Here is a 23,049-nt window from a genome sequence, read left to right on the forward strand (position 1 = left end):
TCTTAATTCAAAATAAAAATCAGATAAAACATCATCGTTCCTCTTGTATTTTCAGATTCGTGGGAAAGGTCTTGATCTTCCTTTGGTGACTCGTGATCATAACTTGTTAAAGTGGGTGGGAGCAAATTCTTATAGGACATCACATTATCCTTATGCAGAAGAAATAATGGACTTTGCTGATAAGGAAGGCTTCATCATAATTGATGAGTGTTCAGCAGTGAACATTGCGTAAGTGTCAAACATTTATGAACAGTAAAATGACAATAAATCACACAGATGCATCAATCAATTCAAAACGAATTGTTACATAACATGTAAAGAATTTCAAAGTATGTACTCAGTGTGGTCTTGTTTTAGAAACTATTCAGAAGATCTACTTGAAAATCACAAACGGTCACTGACTGAGCTAATCAACAGAGATAAAAATAGACCTAGTGCTATCATTTGGTCAGTAGCTAATGAGCCTCTTACTGAACTAAATGGAACAGAGGATTATTATAGGTAAGCATGCAATTTCACTAAACTGTTATTATTGTAGTTAATTTTACAGTGCAAAAAAGAACCTCATGTTCACTGAAGTTGGGCTGAAGGTCATGTCAATATCTTCTTGGGCTGACTTATCACAAAAAATCAGATTTTTATCTTCTAATTATTTTATTGCCAAGGCACAAAAAATTATTTATTTTCAAAATTTTAAAAGATTATTCAATAATTATGTACACAGTCTCCAGTAACTGCCCCAATGTGCTGCAAGAACTAGCAAAAGTTCTTGTCCTTCCTCTCATGAAATAATTGGCAGAAGCTTGTCACTGTAGATTGAAAATCGTGTCACCATGACTTATGTCATAGATGGGGCTGTTTTTAATTTGTTAGATGATGGGAAAGCTTGCTTATGTAGTGAAACAACAGCTAATCAAATGCACATCCTTTTCATTCATTAATCATATTTGTACTATTGAGAGTCTGAACTTTGTAATACAGGGCACAGCTACAACATTGGTAATGCAGTTGGTGACTGACAATTATAAGTTAAATATAAGAACATAAGTTGTTCCGCGGAGTGAAGATATAGCCTATAATGCAAGGGTTCCCAAAGTCTTCCTCAAGCAGAACACTTTGAGAATCATGGTACTTTGAGAGAACACCAATTGTCCACTTTGAAGGGTATCATTTTCTTTAAAAATCAGAAAAACTTGTTTTATTTTGTGATTACTTTGATTTTAACTCATATCATAACATAATTTTTAAAACATAATTAGTAACAACTAAATGTCTTAAAAAATGCTAACTTCAAAGTTCCACAGTACACAGTTTGGGAAACCCTGCTGTAATGTCCTGGAATGAGGTTAATTAAGAGGAAATTAATGAGACTCCACATACAAAATTTCTAGTTATCTTTATTGGCCAGTCTGATTAAATGGCATGAACATATTCAACATTTACTCTGCATGCTTTGTTCTGAAAGATGTAACCTACTATATTAATAGGCAATTATAGCTGCTGTTATTTTCATTCTCTGCTCTGCTGCACAATAACAACTTAGTAAAAGTAACAGGAACTGAGAAATCAAGTGCATTGCAGCAAAAAATCACAAATGCTGTAGTAGCCTTTTCAGCATGCTCAGAATACTTATGATGAAGTGCAGATACACTAAAGAGCAACTTGATTAAAAACTCTTCAGGCTACATTATAGCACTATTCCCTCAGATAAAGACAAGAACTAACATGGTATCCACAAAACACCAAAAGCATTGGAAAGGGAGACTGAAGCATCACTGCTCGATAACCATCTACAGCTTTTTGAGATTCATTGTATTAAGATCCCAGATATGTATGTCCCTCTTGAAAGCACATCATATGTTTTCAGTAGGATTTGGATCAGTATCCTTAAAACCTGGGCAAGAACTGTCATGGCTGTTGCGTCTCAAAAAACCACTCTGATGTAACTGGGGACTGATGGATTGTCATTGTCATGTTGAATGCAAGGGTCTCAAACATGGCTGTAGGCATTCAAAAGAGTGGACAAGTACCGTCAACAGGTTGTGGTATCATTTGCCAGTGGATGCCGCTAGGGTTTCATCTCATTCAGTATAAACATTTCTGAAACAATTCCCCAGTCCACGAACTGTACCATAACACAGTTACATGAGATATCAAGCACTTTTAATCATAAAACTTGATAGCTTGTTAAGCCTATGTCCATTGGCATGTATCTGTGCACAGTGCATCAATCAGCTACAGGTGAGTTGTTGCCATTTTGTGCTTTTTTATTTAAAAATCTGTACTCTGTGTATCGTAAGTATCTGGACAACCCCATGTAACAGGGAATTGACCATTTGATGTCACAGGAGGAGGACCAGCCAATATACACTGCTGGCCACCGTAAATGCAACACCCTGAAGGAAGCATCCGAATCAAGTGAAATTTACACCATGGGTTTGCAGCGATGAGATATGCAACTGATTAGAATTTCAGCGCAGACGCACATCACGCGCGCCTGTGGCGCCACCTCATAGTGCCATTTAAGGCTTGGCGATTTCGATGAGTGTACGTTTGGCACGTGTGCTTACCTTGTGGTTGTTTCACAAGACGACCAGTTATGCCTCGTAGACAACAGCGAACATCTTTTGATCAAGTATCCGAGTTCGACAGAGGAAGGATAGTGGCTTACCGAGATTGTGGATTATCATACAGAGAAATCGCTAGTCATGTTGGACGAAACCAAACAACTGTAATGCGGATATGTGACCGTTGGATGCAGGAGGGTACGACGGACCGACGTGGTCGATTGCATTCACCTCGGTGCACTACTGCACGTGCTGATAGGCAAATTGTGCGCATGGCAGTGACGGATCGCTCAGTGACATCCCGAACCATAGCACAGCACATTGCGTCTGTAATGCATCATCCAGTGTCTGCACGTACCATTCGACGCCGTTTACAGCAGAGTGGTCTGTCCGCAAGATGTCCATTATGGTATGGGGTGGTATTGGATATTACTCTCGCACGCCTCTAGTACGCATTGCCGGTACTTTAAATAGCCGGCGCTACATATCCGAGGTGCTGGAGCCGGTTGTCCTTCCTTACCTTCAGGGCTCGGCCACAGCCACACGTGGCACGCATTGTCCAAAGGTTCTTCGTCAATAACCAGATTGAATTGCTTCCCTGGCCGGCTCGCTCTCCGGATCTTTCGCCGACAGAAAACATGTGGTCCATGGTTGCTCAACGAGTGACCCAGATTACATCCCCAGCTACCACACCAGATGATCTTTGGCAACGTGTGGAAGCTGCTTGGGCTGCTGTACCCCAGGAACACATCCAACATCTCTTTGACTCAATGCCGAGACGTGTGGCAGCGGTGATCTCCAACAATGGCGGCTATTCTGGCTACTGATTCTGGCAGGAACCACATGTCACAGACGTCTGTAAACGTAATCATTTGATACTTGGTCAACATGTTATCTACAAAATAGCTACCTCTTATCTTTCTTGGTGTTGCATTTACGGTGGCCAGCAGTGTAAAAGGAGGCAGGAAGTATTGTGTTGTCAGTAGAGAAGCAGTAACAGCAGAATTAGTCATACAGGAGAGCTCAGCAGCTTTGAACATGCACTAGTCATCAGATGTCACTTGAGTAACAAATCCATCAGAAACATTTCAACCCTTCTAAAGTTGCCCAAATTGATTGTTGGTAATGTGATTCTGAAATGGAAATGCGATGAAACAACCACAGCTAAACTGAGAGCAGGTAGACATAATGTACTGATGGTTACGGGCTGTCAAACATTGTGGAGGGTGATTGTAAAAAAAAGCACATGAAAGCAGTGGAAGGAATCACTCATTAGTTCCAAAGTGTTATGAGCAGTCCAGCTAGCACAATGACTGTGCACAGGAAGATAAAGAAGAATGAGGTACAGCTCCTCATATCTTACACATTTCTATAGTCAATGCTGAGAGACAATTAAGGTGGTGTAATTCAGCTGGACTGTGGATGTCTAGAAATGAGTAATTTGGAGTACTGGACCACCCTGTATCCTGTTGCAGTCTTATGGAAGCGTTTGAAGTTGGAAGATGCCTCAAGAATGTTACCCACCCTCATGTGTAATGCCAACAATGAAGTACGGAGGAAGTAGTGTTATAATATTGTGGGGCTTTTTGCAGTTAGGAAGTAGTTCCCTTAATTAAACAATACTCAAAGTGTACACCATGGGCTCCGCAAGGCCTCAGCAACAGTTCTGCCCAAATGATAACAATAATGCTATAATCGAAAACTACAGTGCCAAAAATGAGGTGACAAGCAGCATAACAAATCTACAATAATGCTAAAATCAAAAACTACAGAGTAAAGTTTCTGCTTGAGTTTGCAAAAGCGATGCACAGTCCAATTCAGCATGGTTAGTCCTTGCACAGCTCTCAAATTGCAGTACATTTAAATCATATTTGTTACTGACTACAGTTTTAAAATTTTGTGAGAATATTATTTTATGTTCATCATATTGTAAAATTTAACTGCTATGTTGAAAGATAGAATGAAGCACTGGCTAAGAATGAAGCATTGGCTAAAAGGTGTTTCAACAAAATCTCGCATCAAAAGTTCAAGGGTTGTTCACCCAGAAGATGTGGTTAACCTCAAAGATTTCCAATAAAGACAATGAGATTCAAGAAGGTGATGTAATGACTTCAATCTCCATGGTTTCAAGTTGTAAGATATCTAATGACTCACTAAAGTTGGAAAAAGAAAGACTAACAAATCTTGCATCAGTCTCAGGTTTGCTGATTCCGGAAGCTCACCTCTCGACACTTCTCAATAGTTCCAAGGTACCTAAGATGTACCAACATTTAGAAACTAGACACTGCAATTGCAAAGACATAAGAAAGGACATTTATTAAAAAGTCTAAAAACTATTAAGTATGTGACCAAACTGAATGAAAAACCCACAGAGGATTCATATTTGGCCAGCAATCACATTGCACAAGTGAACAAAGTGCACACTATTGCTAAGAATTTAGTAAAACCATGTATGGCAGACATAACATAATGTATGCTCGATGAGAAATCTGCAAAGCATCTTTCTACAGGGCTGCTTTCAAATGACACCATTTTGCACCGAATTAACAGTCTTGCAGGTTATATCATACAGAAACTAGTTGGTCATCATCAATATAAACAAGTTAATTTTGCAAATGGTTGAGCTGACTGATGTGCTGGGCTGGCCATCTTGCTGATAATTGTATGATATGCATGTAAACATTCACTCACAGAAGACTTGCTTGTATATGTGTCACTGCCAACTAACACCACCAGAAGACAAATTTTAACATACTTAACAATTTTTTTAAAAAAAAACAACCCATCTCAGACTGAATGAATGTGTTGATATTTCAACAGTCCCGGCCAAGGCAATGACTGGTAAAACAGAAAGCAATATCACAAAAAAAAAGCACCAAACTGTAGTTCCAGTCATTGTATCTTGCATAGACAAGCACATGCCATAAAGAACACCACAGAAGCTGGAGACTGAAGAAGCCTGATTCAGCCTTCACAGAATATTGCCTGAACAATAACCACAAATACACAATTGATGTACAAGTCCTACACACAGAGGAAAAGGGGAACAAACTCAACCAATTAGAAATGTTAGAAATTAAAAGACAGATGCGTATATCCCCATACATACTATTAAATGAGCAAACCCAGTTCAATTATTAACCTCTTTTAGATGATATCACAACACGAGAATAGAAGCAAAACTTTGGGCCCCAGTCCATCTTAGTTAAGAAGCTCTTGGCTGATGCATAACATTAGACCAGTCATTGTAGTGTAATTGCTGAATGTGTAATAATGTATGTAATTTGTTAAAAATGGTCATTGACGTAACTGTGCATTATGCTATGAATTGATACCTTAAGAAGTTGAGATGATTATATTTGCCTTGTCATCATGTTTATCTGTGCTTAATCATCTTTGGGAATCAGTAATGTACTTGAAAATGGGCTTACAACCCGAAACCTAGGTTGTGCAATAACATTAATAATAAAATTGTGAAACAAGGCCAAAAATGGTGTTTGTTTAGTTAATTAAATCAGACTCTACAAGGAAACAGACAACAGTTTTCAGTACCAATAAAAAAATAACAGTCTTTAAAAAAATGTATATTTTTCGATCATTTGTGTTGCCAAGAGGGAACTAGAAAACTTTTTAACACTGAATGTGTTCTTCAGTGAGACAGTTGAATTACCATATGAAACATTAGAAGAACTGGTCCAATGTCTCCATATCCACATATCTTTTGAGTCATATTTCCCTGAAGAACAGAATGCTACTCTGAGAATGAAGTCTGAAATTGCAGAAGCCAGAAAATATGTCAAATGAAAGAACCTGTAAATCATGTTTAAAAATGACATCAGATACAATTATGGAATCATTGTTCAAAACAATGTTACGTGATTTTTGGTGCAGGGTTCATGACAAATATTCACATTCATAGATAACTCTTTTATAGACCAAGATAGGTTTAAAAACATAAATTCTTGTCCTGTTGAGAATGGGCTTTCTGATCATGATGCTCAGCTAGTTACAGTATATGAAATAGGTCCATTCAGTAATTCAAAACTACCCTCCAAAGTTGTTCATTCAATTAATGACTCAACAATTAGAAATTTCAGAGAAAATCTTCAGCAGTTAGACTGGGATGAGGTGTACAAGGAACCCGACGCTAATTTAAAATATAACTTATTTCATGATACACTTGTAAGAGAATTTGAAAACTGTTTCCCCAAGAAAGTAGTTAAATCTAATTATAAGAAACCATGCAAAAAACCTTGGCTTACTAAAGGAATAAAAATATCTTGTAACCACAAAAGGGAACTGTATCTAACAACGAGGAAGAGTAATGACCCAGAAACAGTCAAATGTTATAAAAACTACTGTGCTACATTAAGAAAGGTTATTAAAAAGTCCAGAAGCGTGTGCATCATGTCTGAGATTAACACCTCTGATAACAAAATCAAAACAATTTGGAATATTATTACAAGGCAGACAGGGCAACCAAGAGTACAGGATGACAGCATCACCATCAAAGCGAATGGAAACTTGATAAACAACAAGCTGGAAGTTGAAAACATTTTGAATAATCATTTTTTAAATGTTGTAGAGAAAATAGGATCTAAATGTTCATTAGAAGAAGCAAGGCAGTTAATGGAAGAGGCCTTACCCACACCATTTGATACAATTGAAATTCCACCCACCTCTCCTTCTGAAATTAGGAAGATAATAAACTCTCTCAAGAATAAAAGCTCACATGGAATTGATGGCATTTCCAGCAGGATAATAAAAGCTTGTTCCCAAGAAATAAGTGAGATTCTTAGCCACATATGTAATAGCTCTCTGAAGCAGGGTATTTTCCCAGATAGACTGAAGTATGCCATTGTTACAACACTGCATAAAAAAGGGGATACATCAGATGTCAACAGCTACCACCCAATCTCTCTTCTGACTGCCTTATCCAAAATTCTTGAAAAAGTAATGTAGAGTAGCTTCACACCTTTGCAAAAATAAAGTTTTAACAAAATGTCAGTTTCGTTTCCAGTAGGGTTTTTCAACGGAAAATGCTATACATACTTTCACTAACAAAATATTAAATGCTGTGAGTAAATAGAAGACACCTGTTGGGATTTTTTGTGATCTATCAAAGGCTTTTGGTTGCGTAAATCATGGAATACTTCTAGATAAGCTCAAGTACTGTGGTATGAATGGGACAGTGCTCAAATGGTTTAAATCATACCTAACTGGAAGAGTGCAAAAGTTGAAATAAACAGTTCACATAATATGCAAAAAACTGGTACATTTCTCAAACTGGGGACCAATCAAGAATGGGGTGCCGCAAGGTTCGGTCTTGGGTCCTCTGCTGTTCTTAATATATATTAATGACTTGCCATTCTATATTCACGAAGATGCAAAGCTGGTACTTTTTGCCAATGATACAAGTATAGCTATCACACCCAACAGACTAGAATTAACTGGTGAAATTGTAAACGATGTTTTTCAGAAAATCATTAAGTGGTTCTCTGCGAATGGGCTCTCATTAAACTTTGACAAAACACAGTACATACAGTTCCACACAGTAAATGGAATGACACCATTAATAAATATAGTCCTCGCTCAGAAATCGGCAGCTAAGGTAGAATATTCAAAATTACTAGATGTATGCATTGATGAGGGGTTGAACTGGAAAAAACACACTGAGGATCTGCTGAAACATTTGAGTTCAGCTACTTATGCTATTAGGGTCATTGCAAATTTTGGTGATATACATCTGAGTAAATTAGCTTACCACGCCTATTTTCATTCTCTACTTTCATATGGCATCATATTCTGGGGTAACTCATCATTGAGTAAAAGAATGTTCATTGCACAAAAGCGTGTAATCATAATAATTGCTGGAGCTCATCCAAGATCATCCTGCAGACACTTATTTAAAGAGCTAGAAATCTTCACTGTAGCCTCACAATATATATATTCACTTATGAAATTTGTTATTAACAATCCAAACGAATTCAAAAGTAATAGCAGTGTACATGGCTACAACACTAGGAGAAAGGATGATCTTCACTACTCAAGGTTAAATCTAACTTTGGCTCAGAAGGGGGTACATTATGCTGCCATAAAAGTCTTTGGTCACTTACCTAATAGCATCAAAAGTCTGACAGATAGCCATATAGCATTAAAAAGGAAATTAAAAGAATTTCTTAATGGCAACTCCTTCTATTCATTAGATGAATTTTTGGATATAGTAAGTGGGTAATTTCCCAACCCCCACAAAAAAAAAATTGAGTGTCATGTAATATTTTGTGTAATGTAATATCTTGTATAGACACCTTTTATTAACCTGACATGTTCTGCATCATTACAAAGAGTTGTATTCATGATCTATGGAACAAGTACTAATCTAATCTAATCTAATCTAATCTAATCTAATCTAATCTTCACAACTTGCCACAAAGGCTCTGACTGTTCTTCTCCTCGATCCTAGCAACATACTTGTGTAAAATGGGATTCTCATCACATGCATCTACAAACCTGAACCTGACATGCCTCTTTAACTCTCTTTGAACAAGCCCGACATTAAAGAGTTGGTCAAACATTAAAAAAAAACAACCTCATAACTGCCACAGAATGTAAACAATTTTATAAATTTACAGTGGACTCAGTGTTATTTTGTGTATTGTATTATTGTGTGTTGTTTTATATATTGTTGTAGAAGTCAGTAACGTATAATGTACCTATTTTTGTATGATTTTCATTAAATGGTTATAACTAAAGAATGAACATAATACCAGATTTTGCTTATTTTAGGACTCCATAGAATATTTCATGCTTCAAAAAAGATCTGTTGCCAAAAAGGTTTGAGAACAGCACTTTACTGCACTTAAGAAAACGCTTAATGTGGAAGGCTATGAACACATTTTACAGCATTGTGTACTTCATACTGTAGAGGAAGAGTTGGAGATGATGATTGTTCATATCAGCATGATAGTGCACCATGTCATAAAGCAGCTTCTTTGAGGCAAAGGTTTGTGGACAATGACATTCCTGACTTGCCAGTCGACAGTCTTGACATGAACACAAGAGTACCTCTATGGGATGAGTTAGAACATCACCTTTGCTCCAGACCCCACTTTCCAACGACATTGCCTCTTCTGCTTTTGGTTCTTGAGGAACAATGGGCTGCCATTCCTCCAGAGCCATTCAGACACCTAACTGAAAATGTCCCCAGCAGAATTCAAGCTGTCATAAAGGCAAAGTGTGGGCATACCTCATATTAATGTCCACTATTCTGTGTCCAGATACTTTGTGTATTGTAAGACCACTTTACATGAAAGGTAATAAGAAAGATACTGCCATGAGCTGTGCTGCATGCAATGTGGAGTAATGGTTAGTGTTGCTTGCTGGTGTCCTGAGTGTTACTAGTTCTAATACAATCACTGACAAGTGTTTGTTATTTAGTATTTATCATTTCTAGAAGATTCTCAAAATTTCTTATGTCAGTAATGTTTGTACATTGTGGAGTATTCAATGTTTGTATAAATAACAGCACTCTCCATCCAGGGTACAGTTCTGTTCTGTCTGTGCACTGATGTCCACAATAAACCTGTTTCCAGTGTAAAGTGCTGTAATTTATTGAGGACCCTGTGTTTGCATTTGGCCTTGACTGTGGCTATTACAGGGTGCTGTTTGGTGGAAACACCAGGTAAAAGCTATTACCTATGCAGAGAGGAATAGAAATGCAATCAGTAAAGTCTGTATATTCAGGAGACAGATGCAATCCAAAACACCAGTAATCATCTGCATGTCAGGCATACATCAGTGTTTTCTAGAGATGCTGGTCAGGACCCAACAAAATGCCTGAAAGGTTTCAATCTAATCATCAAATACAACAAGTGGGACAACATGATGTGTTTGCCAAATGTGTACTTTTACATGGATGGCACAGCCTGGCAATGATTCAAGAACAATTAAATGAAGTTCAATAGCTGAGACAAATTCCATGTTGATCTGAAGAATACATTTGATGATCATCAATAGCAAGTCCATTTGGTGAAGAACAGGGCCCAACATCACAGGGAATCTTTCATACAGAATGTTTGGCTCTATGCCACATTGTGAATCTGAATATGACAGAAACCCATATATTGTCACATCTAAAGAAAGGAGCCACAGGAGACCAAGTTCTTCTGGTAAATGATATCACAATGACAGAAGAATTTATAAAATTGTACCGGCAAAAGGGACAGGTATACACTCGCGCGCACACACACACATCCATCCGCACATATACAGACACAAGCAGACACTGTAAAGGCAAAGAGTTTAGGCAGAGATGTCAGTCGAGGTGGAAGTACAGTGGCAAAGATGTTGTTGAGTGACAAGTGATGTACGAGGGGCAGCAACTTGAAATTAGCGGAGGTTTAGGCCAGGTGGGTAACGGGAAGAGAGGATATATTGAAGGGCAAGTTCCCATCTCCGGAGTTCTGATAGGTTGGTGTCAGTGGGAAGTATCCAGATAACCCGGACGGTGTAAAACTGTGCCAAGATGTGCTGGCCGTGCACCAAGCCATGTTTACTCAATCTGTTACCTCCAGAAACCATCCTTGTAACCATTGATGCCACTTCCTTATACATAAATATCCCGCACATCCAGGGCCTCGCTGCGATGAAGCACTTCCTTTCACGCCGATCACCTGCTACCCTACCTAAAAGCTCTTTCCTCATTACCTTAGCCAGCTTAATCCTAACCCACAACTTCTTCACTTTTGAAGGGCAGGCATACCAACAATTGAAGGGAACAGCCATGGGTATCAGGATGGCCCCCTCGTATGTCAACCTATTTATGGGTCGCTTAGAGGAAGCCTTCTTGGTTACCCAAGCCTGCCAACCCAAAGTTTTAGACAGATTTATTGATGACATCTTCATGATCTGGACTCACAGTGAAGAAGAACTCCAGAATTTCCTCTCCAACCTCAACTCCTTTGGTTCCATCAGATTCACCTAGTCCTACTCCAAATCCCATGCCACTTTCCTTGATGTTTACCTCCATCTGTCCAATGGCCAGCTTCACACATCCGTCCACATCAAACCAACCCCTCCCGACCTGGTACAGAAGCAAATAGCTAGAGCCACTTCCTCATCCCCTCAAACCCATAACCTCCCAAAGAAGAACCCCAAAAGTGCCCCACTTGTGACAGGATACTTTCCGGGACTTGATCAGACTCTGAAAGTGGCTCTCCAGCAGGGATACGACTTCCTTAAATCTTACCCTGAAATGAGATCCATCCTTCATGAAATCCTCCCCACTCCACCAAGAGTGTCTTTCCGCCATCCACCTAACCTTCGCAACCTCTTGGTTCATCCCTATGAAATCCCCAAACCACCTTCCCTACCCTCTGGCTCCTACCTTTGTAACCGCCCCCGGTGTAAGACCTGTCCCATGCACCCTACCACCACCACCTACTCCAGTCCTGTAACCCGGAAGGTGTACACGATCAAAAGCAGAGCCACGTGTGAAAGCACCCACGTGATTTACCAACTGACATGCCTAAACTGTGAAGCGTTCTATGTGGAAATGACCAGCAACAAACTGTCCATTCGCATGAACGGACACAGGCAGACAGTGTTTGTTGGTAATGAGGATCACCCTGTGGCTAAACATGCCTTGGTGCACGGTCAGCACATCTTGGCACAGTGTTCAACCGTCCGGGTTATCTGGATACTTCCCACTAACACCAACCTGTCAGAACTCCGGAGATGGGAACTTGCCCTTCAGTATATCCTCTCTTCTCGTTATCCGCCAGGCCTCAATCTCCTCTAATTTCAATTTGCCGCCGCTCATACCTCACCTGTCTTTCAACAACATCTTTGCCTCTGTACTTCCGCCTCGACTGACATCTCTGCCCAAACTCTTTGCCTTTACAAATGTCTGCTTGTGTCTGTGTATGTGCGGATGGATATGTGCGTGTGTATACCTGTCCTTTTTTCCCCCTAAAGTAAGTCTTTCCGCTCCCGGGATTGGAATGACTCCTTACTCTCTCCCTTAAAACCCACATCCTTTCGTCTTTCCCTCTCCTTCCCTCTTTCCTGATGAAGCAACCGTTGGTTGTGAAAGCTTGAATTTTGTGTGTATGTTTGTGTTTGTTTGTGTGTCTATCGACCTGCCAGCACTTTCGTATGATAAGTCACATCATCTTTGTTTTTAGATGTATTTTTCCCAATGGGTGGCAGCTGTCATAATGGAGGTAATGTTGCTTGTTGGTGTGTTTGATGTGGACAGACGTGTGAAGCTGGCCATTGGAAAGGTGGAGGTCAACGTCAAGGAAAGTGGCATGGGATTTTTTTTTTTTTTTTTTTTTTTTTTTTTTTTTTTTTTTTTTTTTTGAGATTTGAAAAAGGTCTCTGGAACCACATAGCTTCGTCTGATTAAAGCAGCTATGCCTGGGTTTCAGGTAGGACTATTCCAATACAGTTGGAGAGCATGAGCAATGCTGTTCGAGTTCAGGGGTATGGTAATACCAAGTGGACTGAAGTGTGAATGGGAATTTGGACTGAGAAGGTGTGCTAGGGTAGTCCACGAAGTTGTGCAAAGCCAGTGGGCCAGGATAGTGAAGTTGTTAATGCATCTGCCTAGTGAGCAGGAGACCTGGTTTCGAATCCCAGACTAGGTACAGATTTTCATTCATACCTCAGTCTGCATACATACAGAAAACAAAAGAGAAAGTTGGGCAAATGAGGTATGACCAACTCCTGAATGTGGTCCCTATGGCACTTGTGGTACACCACCAAGACCTCACCTCTCTCATAAGCCAGGTAGAAAGAGAAGAGATGAAGCAGTTTATGGCAGCTCGAAATGTCAGACCAAGTACACAAGAGATAGCAGCCACAGATGTTGAACCCATGTCAGGATGTAATAGACAATGTTGAAGAAGAGATGATCAATCTTTAACACAAATCTCTAATGCCAGTTGAATGCCCCATGAAGAATGGGCTTGGCCAACTTGGACTTATGACACAGTGGCAAACAAAACCCCAGAATCCAAACAACACAGATACAATAAACCCCTACACCAAGTATAATGCCCCGCACAAGAAAAGACATCTGAAAGATGGAGGAAAATATGCTGACATGTTTCCACTATGGATGCCCTGGACATATTCTACACTAGTGAACAAAAAGAAGATAAGTGTTTGGTGACTATTAAGCCCACTACTGTAGAGAAAGAAGATAACTGTTTGGTGGCTATTAAGCCAAAAGAAAGCAATCATCATAACAGTCCTTTTCAGATCAGTCAATTGCAAATGATTATAATCAACCAGTGGGATGAAGCCCATCGCCTTACTCTGCATGAAGTCACTGCTCAGTGAACAATAGTCTTTTCTCATCTCTGTATGAAGGTACCAGCCACTTACCCAACCACTGAATTCAAGAAAAATATGCATGGTGACAACGTATGTGGTCGAGGCCATCACAGATGAAAATCCTCTGCGGAAAACGTTAACAAGATGCCAGGAAATCTCCTTGAGAGCCAACTTGTAAGGGCACTAGTCAACTCAGTGGCTTCTTTTTCTGTAATGTAAAATGCTTATCATTCTCAACTAAACAAGATTATTTTCCATTATATGAAAGCAATTGTGCTGAAGATCATAAAAGGGGAAATACTTTCAGTAAACAAGAAGATGTGTTGCGAGAATAACTATCAATCACACAACACAGCCCTTTGAATTTTTTGCTTTAACAAAATTTAGTCATAGTGTTATTATTGGATGTAACTTATTTCAGGCCTCACAAGCACCATGGAACATAAAAGCTCCGGATCAGAGAAGCTATTCAACAAGCACACACAACAAAGATTGCTCTGGGCAGCTGTTTACTGACAAAGATACTTTTATCTCATTGACATCAACAAGATAGGTTCTGTCATCATTCTAGATCCTCAGTTAAACTGTTAAGCTCTTTTTGATTGCAAAAAGTTACACGGGCTCACAAAAGAAATCTACATACCGGGAGAATCATAAGCATTGCTGGTGGTCAATGAGAACTTTTAATCATCAATTGTCATGAGCAGCAACAACTAATTCACAAATATATGTATATAGGAACAGCTGAATAAGTCCAGAATGGACAGCTCAGTGCCATCACTACAGATAATGCATTGGAGGAAGTTGTTATTGAAGTGTCAGTAGGCTTTGGCCTGGCCAAGGAACACTGCCAGTGTTAGCTGTTCTGCAACAAATTTTTGGATGCTTTCAAATCCAGAGATGAGAATAGTCAGACTGAGGGGTCCATAATAAAATACAGTATCAACACAGGAGATCACACAGCAGTTAGCCAGCACTTGTATATATGCTGCAAGATGACATTATTGGATCTGCAGAGGGTCCTTGTTCTTGTGGAGAAGAAGGATAGCAATTGGCATTTCTGTGTTGACTACCAATGACTGAACAAAATCATGAAAATAAACGTCTACTCATTGCTGCACATTGTTTAAGTCCTAGACTGCTTTAAAAAGCATAAGAATTTCTCAACTGCAGACTTTATGACAAGCAACTGGCAAATAAAGGCTGAGGAGCTGATAAGGGAATGACTGCCTTCATAACACCTGACAGCCTCTATGGATTCAGAGTTATGCCCTTTGTACTCCAGGCACCTTCAAACATATGATGGTCAACCTGGTTCAATATTTTAAACGGATGACATGTCTTTGCTATCTGGATGGCATTGTCATTTTTTGAGACATTTGAAGAACATCTAAGTCACCTGACAACTATGTTAAAGTTTGTTCATACTGCAGACCTCTGCCTGAATCTAAATAAAAATCTTTGGCACCAAGTGAATGGAATTGGAGAAAAAATAAGGTCCAGAGAAAATAAGAGCAGTCACAGATTTTCTGGCTCCTCAGCACATTTGTGCCACGTGAAGTTTTCTTGTAATATGCTCATAATACCTGTGATTCATAAAGGACTTCTGTACTAACTTGTGTCCTCTGCAATAACTAATGCATGGTGATGTAAAATTTTTCTGAACCAAGGTACAGGAAGGATCTTTCCTTGTCCTTAAGGAGGTCTAACATCTTCTCCAGTCCTGATGTTAGCATTTGAGGTAGACATGCAAATTCAGGAAGGTGCTGAAAAGATGATGATTCCAGAGACTCACAAAATCCAGGATGAACTACTCTACAACTGAGAAATAATCCCTTGCAGTTCTTTGAGTCATCAACAAGTTCTGACTGTATTTATCTGGCAAGCTATTCACCCTTGTGATGGGCCACCATTCCCTGTTTTGGCTGACTAGTTTGAAGGATTTGTCAGACCAAGTGGCAAGACGGGCTCTTCAGTGTCACAACTGTATAAAATAGCACATGCAAACATGATTGCCTTTAAAGAAATCCTTTGGCAGAACACATCAGCATGGATGAAATCTCAGACATCACTGGATTAAACGATGCTGCTGCTGAACAGAGGGAGGATCCAGCACTGTTGGGAACCACAGATGCCTTGAAGTGGGAGAAACCAACCAAAGTAGAATTCCATTTAATAAATGGAACATTATGTAAGAGGAACTACGATCCAATGGGGTGGAAATGGTTGCTTGCCATCCTGGCTCGTATATGGTCAGCTGTACTGAAATATTTCCATGACAGTCAGATGTCTAGTCACCTGGGATTTGCGAAGACTCCAGACAGAATCAGACACAGGTATCACTGGCTTGGATCTACCATCCATTAGACACTATGATGTGAGCCACTGTAAGGAATGCCAGTGATGGGAGAGGGACCGCAATAATCTCTGAGACATCTGGTACCAATTCCACCTGCGGCAACACCATTTCATCACATTGAAATCAACATCTTGGGGAGGTTCTCAAAGTTGACAAATGGGAATCAGTGGATAATAGACTGCACTGACTGCCTCACCTACTACATTGTCACCAAAGCTTTGATGACAGCTGAAGCTCTGTAAATTGCAAGGTTCCTTATCAAAGACATCATTTTGAAGCATGGAGTACCCTGTGTGGTGATCTCTGATCATAGAAAGTTTCCCAGTTGAAACTAGTAGCAAAGGTAATTTCAAACTGTGACATTGCCCACAGGATGCCAACTGCCTACCACCCACTGACAAATGGCCTCACAGAATGCATTAATAAGTTGTTGCCAAGTAAGCTCTCAACGTATGTTGATGTCAAACAGAGCGACTGGCATGCAATACTCCCAACCATGATACTTGAATTCAACAGACCAAAGCAAGATGCTACAGGCTTCACACTGTTCCTTCTGCTCCATGGTCACAAGGCCATAAGGACAATGGAACTAGCCAGAATGCCCCGTTGGTGGTCGTGTGTGCATGAGGTGTGCTTGCTTGTGTGCGTGTGAATGGTGTGTGTGCTTTTTTTTTTTTTTTTTTTTTTTTTTACTGATGAAGGCTGTGGCCGAAAGCTTTATGTAAGTGTCTTTTAATTGTGCCTGTCTGCATATTGAGATGTCTTCTTTATGGTAAGTAGCAATCTGTCTTTTCCTACATTGTTGATATTCCTACCTGGAGTTTCCATTGTTTGATTATTTAGTATTAACCATTTATGGGAGATTTTGTGAAGTTCTTATCTTTCTAATGCTTGTATGTTCTGGAATATTTTATGTTTGTCTAAATAGTAGCCCTCTTCATTCAAGAGATCAGTTCTGTTCTGGCTGTACATTGGTGTTTGTAATAAACATGCCTTCAGTGATAAGTGTTCTGTTTAATTGTAAAACCTGCTTTCAGATTTTCAACTTGATTCTGGTTATATTATCGCAAAATTCATGTGCTATCTACATATAACTTTCTAAGCTAAAAAACTAGGCCATGAAAATGATTTGTTTACATTATTTCCTGTGTGTATGCTGCCTGCAGTATCTGCTTATCACATGATTCCTCTGTGTAGGCTACTCATTCGAAGTTTATTTTCACATATAGCCTACATGTTCTATCATTGCACAGAACACACAGTTGTATCACATTAATGTAGTTTTGTTTATATTTCAGGGAAATTATCAATCATGTGAAAAGCCTCGACACAACTCGTCCTACTACAATTGCTCAGTCAGAGAGCTGGTCTAAGGATCAGGCAGTAAGTGTGAATAACGTTTTGGGTTTTTACCACTTCTTAATTTTACATTAAATTACTATAGAATAACAATACTTACATTCATCGCAAATTGTTACATGACAAACAAAAAGCTCTGCTATTTGATATCACATATTATCAAAAAATAATTTATGTTGTTGCCTGATAAGAATGTTACCAATTTCACCTGGACAAACTGTGTACATGAAATTTGAGTACACAGTATGAACTATTTCATTATACATTTCAGTTTAGGTTACAGTAATTTCTATTTTATAACAACTCTCTTTTAATCAAAGGATCAAGACCCCAGATTAATATTTATATTATTTTACAAGACTGCTGCCACTGTGAATTGTGAACTCAAACCCAGGCACCAATCTTCTGGGATAATAAAACTGGTGTGCATTCACTTTAATGATAATTACAGTCAGGGACAGATTATTATATTTACCTGAAGCTGAAACTAAGAGAAAATCAAAACAGGTCACATAAGGGCTGTAAGATACATAATGATCTGAATTCACATTATACCGGTCAAAACAATTTGGGGAGCTGGTGTGAAGTTAATTACATAAAAATAAATTTTCAAAACAATTTGGGGAGCTGGTGTGAAGTTAATTACATAAAAATAAATTTTAACTATCTTTGATATACCAATACAAAATAAGAAAGAATTGTGTTATATGATACAGAAAACAGAGCATTGTCAAAGAAAGGAGAAGGGTTATGCAAACAAAAAAAATTAATAAAAGTTTTCCCACCAGATGTTGCTGTAAGCTTCATAATAACATAAATACGTTTGGCTGCATATGACAGATGAACTGCAATACGATGGCTATGGTGTGAGTTGCACATAAAACCAAGTGCACTGCATAATTCGCATGACCACTCAAGGTTGCAATTCAAGAGTTATGACACTGTTAGGTTTCCCTCCCCCCCTGACATGGTCATACCACATTGGATGAGGAGAATCAGAGGCCAAAAACTACATAAAAAGCTGCAATGACATTGGTTTTTAATTGGTGTGAGACTGGTGGATGACATGTTCAATATGTTACCCAACATTTACTGCCACAAGTTAAAACTGAGAAACAACATGTTGCACAACAGACTGGAGTGTCTGAGGGGTCACATTGATAATCTTCTGTGCAATGTGTGCCTTCAATTTTTATAATCAGAGCACTGAACATAGTACCTTTCAGATAACCCCAAAGTCAGAAGTCAAACAGATTAAGATCAGGTGATCTAGATGACCAGGCTGTAGAGAAATGATGGCTGATAATTCTAGCATTTCCAAAATGCCTCTGCATCAGCTGTAATGTGCAGAGGAGTGCCATCTTGCATAAAAATGATGCTAACCAGACATCCACACTGTTGAAGGTTTGGAATGACATTGCTGAGCAAAAGACCCCCATTGCATTTAGCAATGACAGTACAGGTTAGATAATCTGCAGGAAAAATATGACCCTATGGTAAATGATCCATCAACCCACAGAACACAAGTTACTTCTGCAAAATGAAAAACTACTGGTTGATTTACAAGCAGATTTTCTGTTGCCCAAATTCTGCAATTCTTTGTATTGACATGCCCTTGGAAATGGAAATGGGCTTCATCTGTCCACAGAATGTCCCCATGGCCATTCATTGTCCACTACCATGCCAGCAAGAAATTTTAGAGCAAACATTTGTCTTACTGGCAGGTTAACTTGAAGCAACTACTGAAAATGGGTAATTTTGTGCGAATAACAATGCAGAATGTTTCATACAATTTTATGCGCCCTGCTTGCAGGTGTGTCCAAAGTATGGGCAAGTCCCCATGCACTGCACGTCTGCGCACCCTTCCTGCAATGCTCAGGCCCCATCTTTTTACTGATGTCGGGTCAATTTTTTCCTCCCTCTGCCACACTGCACTTCAAAAGAACCTGTCTTCTATGAATTTAGTAACCATTTCCTCCGGATCCTTAGCAGACCTCAAACCAATGCCTTTTTTTATACCCTTCAGTGTCCAGAACTTCTGCATAGCTACAGTGCACAGTTGCCATTCTTGTAAAAGAGCTTTACCAGCAATGCACAATACTACACTGAGAAAGACATGTTGTGCTTCATAGGTGCAAACTTTTACTTTGCATATTCTGCCACTTAAAGTTCCAAAATTTTCATTAAATTTTTTTTGTTTCCATAATGTTTCCCCCTTCTTCGATAATATTCTATTAAAATTTGATGTTATTCTCAACAGCAAGTCTTTTCTTACAGAATTTTGTAACTGGAACTTTAATTATAATCATCCTCTACATATATTCAGTTTTTCAGAGTTCATGCTTTTTCCAGTTGACATTTATCTCCACTCCTCAGACACCAAAATACAACTCTTTTCGGTGATCCAAAAACCACCATGTTACTCTATCTAAGGTTTTCAATCCTACAATACTGTGTTATTAATTCAATATACTCCATGTTATGAAAAGGATAGGCAACTGGTGGGGGTAAGAAGGAGGCTGGGTTGGGGAGGAGAAGGGATAGCAAGGGAGAGGTGGGGGGACAGTAAAGTAGCGAAAACTAAAAAGATTGGATGCGTTGGTGGAACAGAGGGCTGTGAAGTGCTGGAATGGGAACAGGGAAGAATGTAGATGGGTAAGGACAATGACTATGGTAGATTATAGTTGACAAAGGGGCTAACTCAGCTGCAAATTGTGTATAGAAACTGAAAGGGATTCCAATGAGCCCCGAGGCTTCAATTAGTTTTAACAATTTCAGTTGTTTATCAACACCACTGACACTAATTTCTATTTCACTCATTTCTTCGGTGATATGAGAATTAAAGTGGTGCAATACTCCTGGGTTTTCTTTTGTAAAGGAATATTTGAAAACAGAATTATGCATTTCCGATTTTGCTTTGCTACTCTCAATTTCAGTTCTTGTCTTGTGACTGGACACTAACTTTAGTGCCACTAACAGCCTTTATATATGAGCAGTATTACTTTGGTTTTTGTGAAAGATAATTTGATAATATCCTGCAGCAATAGTCACTGAAAGCTTCACACATTGCTCTCTTGACTGCAAGATGCATTTCATTCAGCATTTCTCTATCTATAGCCCCATGCTTTGCCTTATAAATATCATGTAGTAGTCTCTGCTTCTTTGGAAATTTCTTTGCAGTGACTGTATACCATTGAGCGTCTTTTCCATTAAGGACTTTCCTACTGGGTACATATCAGTCCAGTGCTTGGTCAACTATTCTTTGAAACTTGATCCATAGTTTCTCTACACACTCCTGTCCGGAGCTAAAAGTTTCAAGTTCCTCATTGAGGTATGCCACAATTTTATCTCTGTCTAATTGCTGAACACACATATCTTGCTGCTTTTTTTTTTTTTTTTTTTTTTTTTTTTTTTTTTTTTTTTTTTTTTAGCTGCCTTGGTGTTTTGATATTCATTTGTATCATATAAGAAAACATTACATATAAACCAAGATTAGAACTCGGCACCTTAGCCTATTCATGGGAAAGTGAAATGTTTCTCAAAGAGTATTTTATTTGTGCAGTCTGCAGCTCGTGGTCGTGCGGTAGCGTTCTCGCTTCCCGCGCCCGGGTTCCTGGGTTCGATTCCCGGCGGGGTCAGGGATTTTCTCTGCCTCATGATGACTGGGTGTTGTGTGATGTCCTTAGGTTAGTTAGGTTTAAGTAGTTCTAAGTTCTAGGGGACTGATGACCATAGATGTTAAGTCCCATAGTGCTCAGAGCCATTTGAACCATTTATTTGTCCACTGTGATGTTTTTGAATGTAGAATGATCTGATGATGGTTCCTGGTACTGAAACTGGTAGTCATTTGACAAAATATCGATTTGACATTAGACTACAGGAAATAAGGTTTTCTTCCTAAATACAAGTAAAGTACTGTGTATGTTCCTCTAACAGGCACAAATCATATAACTGTAGTAGCAGTACAGTGTTTCAGTCATGTTTCTCTCTGCAGAGTCAGTTCTTGGATATTATTGGAGTGAACCGTTACCTAGGGTGGTATGAGAATGGAGGGCTTCTTGAAACAATTGAACCACAGTTCATAATGGAAATTGATATGTGGAGAGAAAAGTACAACAAACCAATAATAATTACAGAATATGGAGCTGAAAACATTGTTGGGCTGCACTCGGTAAGAAAAAATAAATTAGTAATTGCATTATGTTTATCTGACAAAGTATTTGATAGTGACAAATTTTTCATGACATTATCAGTTTGTATGCTTCCAGTGCCCAAAAAACAGAATAAATCAACAGAATCTAAATCTTACAGTAGCATATGAATTTACATTTTTTTCTTCTTTTATAGAACATGCTAAGACACTACACCTCCAATCCAGTTTTTTTGTTTCTTAAGTAGTGTACTATTAAAGCATAGATTTCACATATTTAATAATGTCCAAATTAAGAATGAAAGAGATTTCTGTTTTTTCAGATAAGAACATTTACCAACACAGTTCTCAGAAAGCCTCATTTTATAAAGTGAAAAGCATGGCAATTAAATTTACATGAAGTATAAAACTTCTGTTATCGCTGTTTCTGTGCTTTAGTCACCATTTATGCTATTTTGTTACCCAAACCTTTACATTTCCTCATGTAATGCATCTTGTTTATGAAATGATGCACTATTTACCTCAAAACCGCAATAAAAATGACAAAAAAATTAAAGGTAAGTACCCAGCATACAGTTGAGTCTTGGACAGACACAGAGTGCTCAAGGCCTCAGCCATTTGCTGAGTCATTAACTTTAATCTTTCCACTGTTGGTATTCCATCCAGTAGTATCATCTTCTGGAGAGTCATAGAAAACGAACTGTAGAAGCTTTTTGATGCCACTAAGAACTGAAACAAGCCAGTCTGTGAAACTGAGTACTCACATGCATGAAATTTAAAAATAAATGTAATAAAACTAACAATACACTGTGAAATCAAAGCATCTGTAATATTTGATTGCACAAATGATTTGTACAGGAATGAACTTAAAAAAACACAACAAATCTGGCTTTGAGATTCAGTTTACATAGACCTTCCTCAAAGAGATGATCTCTTGTACTCTTCATACCTAAGCAATGTCAATTATACTGGTGAGAGTATAAATACTTTAGGAGTAAATGAGGCCAGAAGCATGGAATTGTCAAGAGGCACACAAGGAAAAAAAAGAGAGAAAAGTTATTAGTTTTCAGTTCTTTTCCCATGCTCGTGTACACACACACACACACACACACAAAAAACAGAGGCACGCCTATGCCCATACGTACAGCCAGCTGGATGCAGAATGCCACGCTTGCAATTCGGCAGGTGGACTGAGGTGTGGTGGGGAGTTATATTTGATGGGGTGGGTATAGGGAGTGCGAGGCGGGAGCAAGTAGAGGTATTGGAAGTGACTA

General features: G+C 38.9%; 1 protein-coding gene across 1 annotated transcript in view; it reads left to right on the forward strand.

Annotated features, from left to right (window-relative positions):
- The window catches only part of LOC126249979 (beta-glucuronidase-like), a 126,740-nt gene that overhangs the window by 91,161 nt on the left and 12,530 nt on the right, over positions 1 to 23,049 (forward strand). The window contains exons 8-11 of the mRNA XM_049951521.1: positions 56 to 228; positions 358 to 501; positions 17,565 to 17,649; positions 21,620 to 21,796. Of these exons, the coding sequence (XP_049807478.1) occupies positions 56 to 228; positions 358 to 501; positions 17,565 to 17,649; positions 21,620 to 21,796 (579 nt within the window). The remainder of the gene's footprint in view (positions 1 to 55; positions 229 to 357; positions 502 to 17,564; positions 17,650 to 21,619; positions 21,797 to 23,049) is intronic.

This window comes from Schistocerca nitens, chromosome 1 (assembly GCF_023898315.1).
Source record: "Schistocerca nitens isolate TAMUIC-IGC-003100 chromosome 1, iqSchNite1.1, whole genome shotgun sequence".
Taxonomy (NCBI): domain Eukaryota; kingdom Metazoa; phylum Arthropoda; class Insecta; order Orthoptera; family Acrididae; genus Schistocerca; species Schistocerca nitens.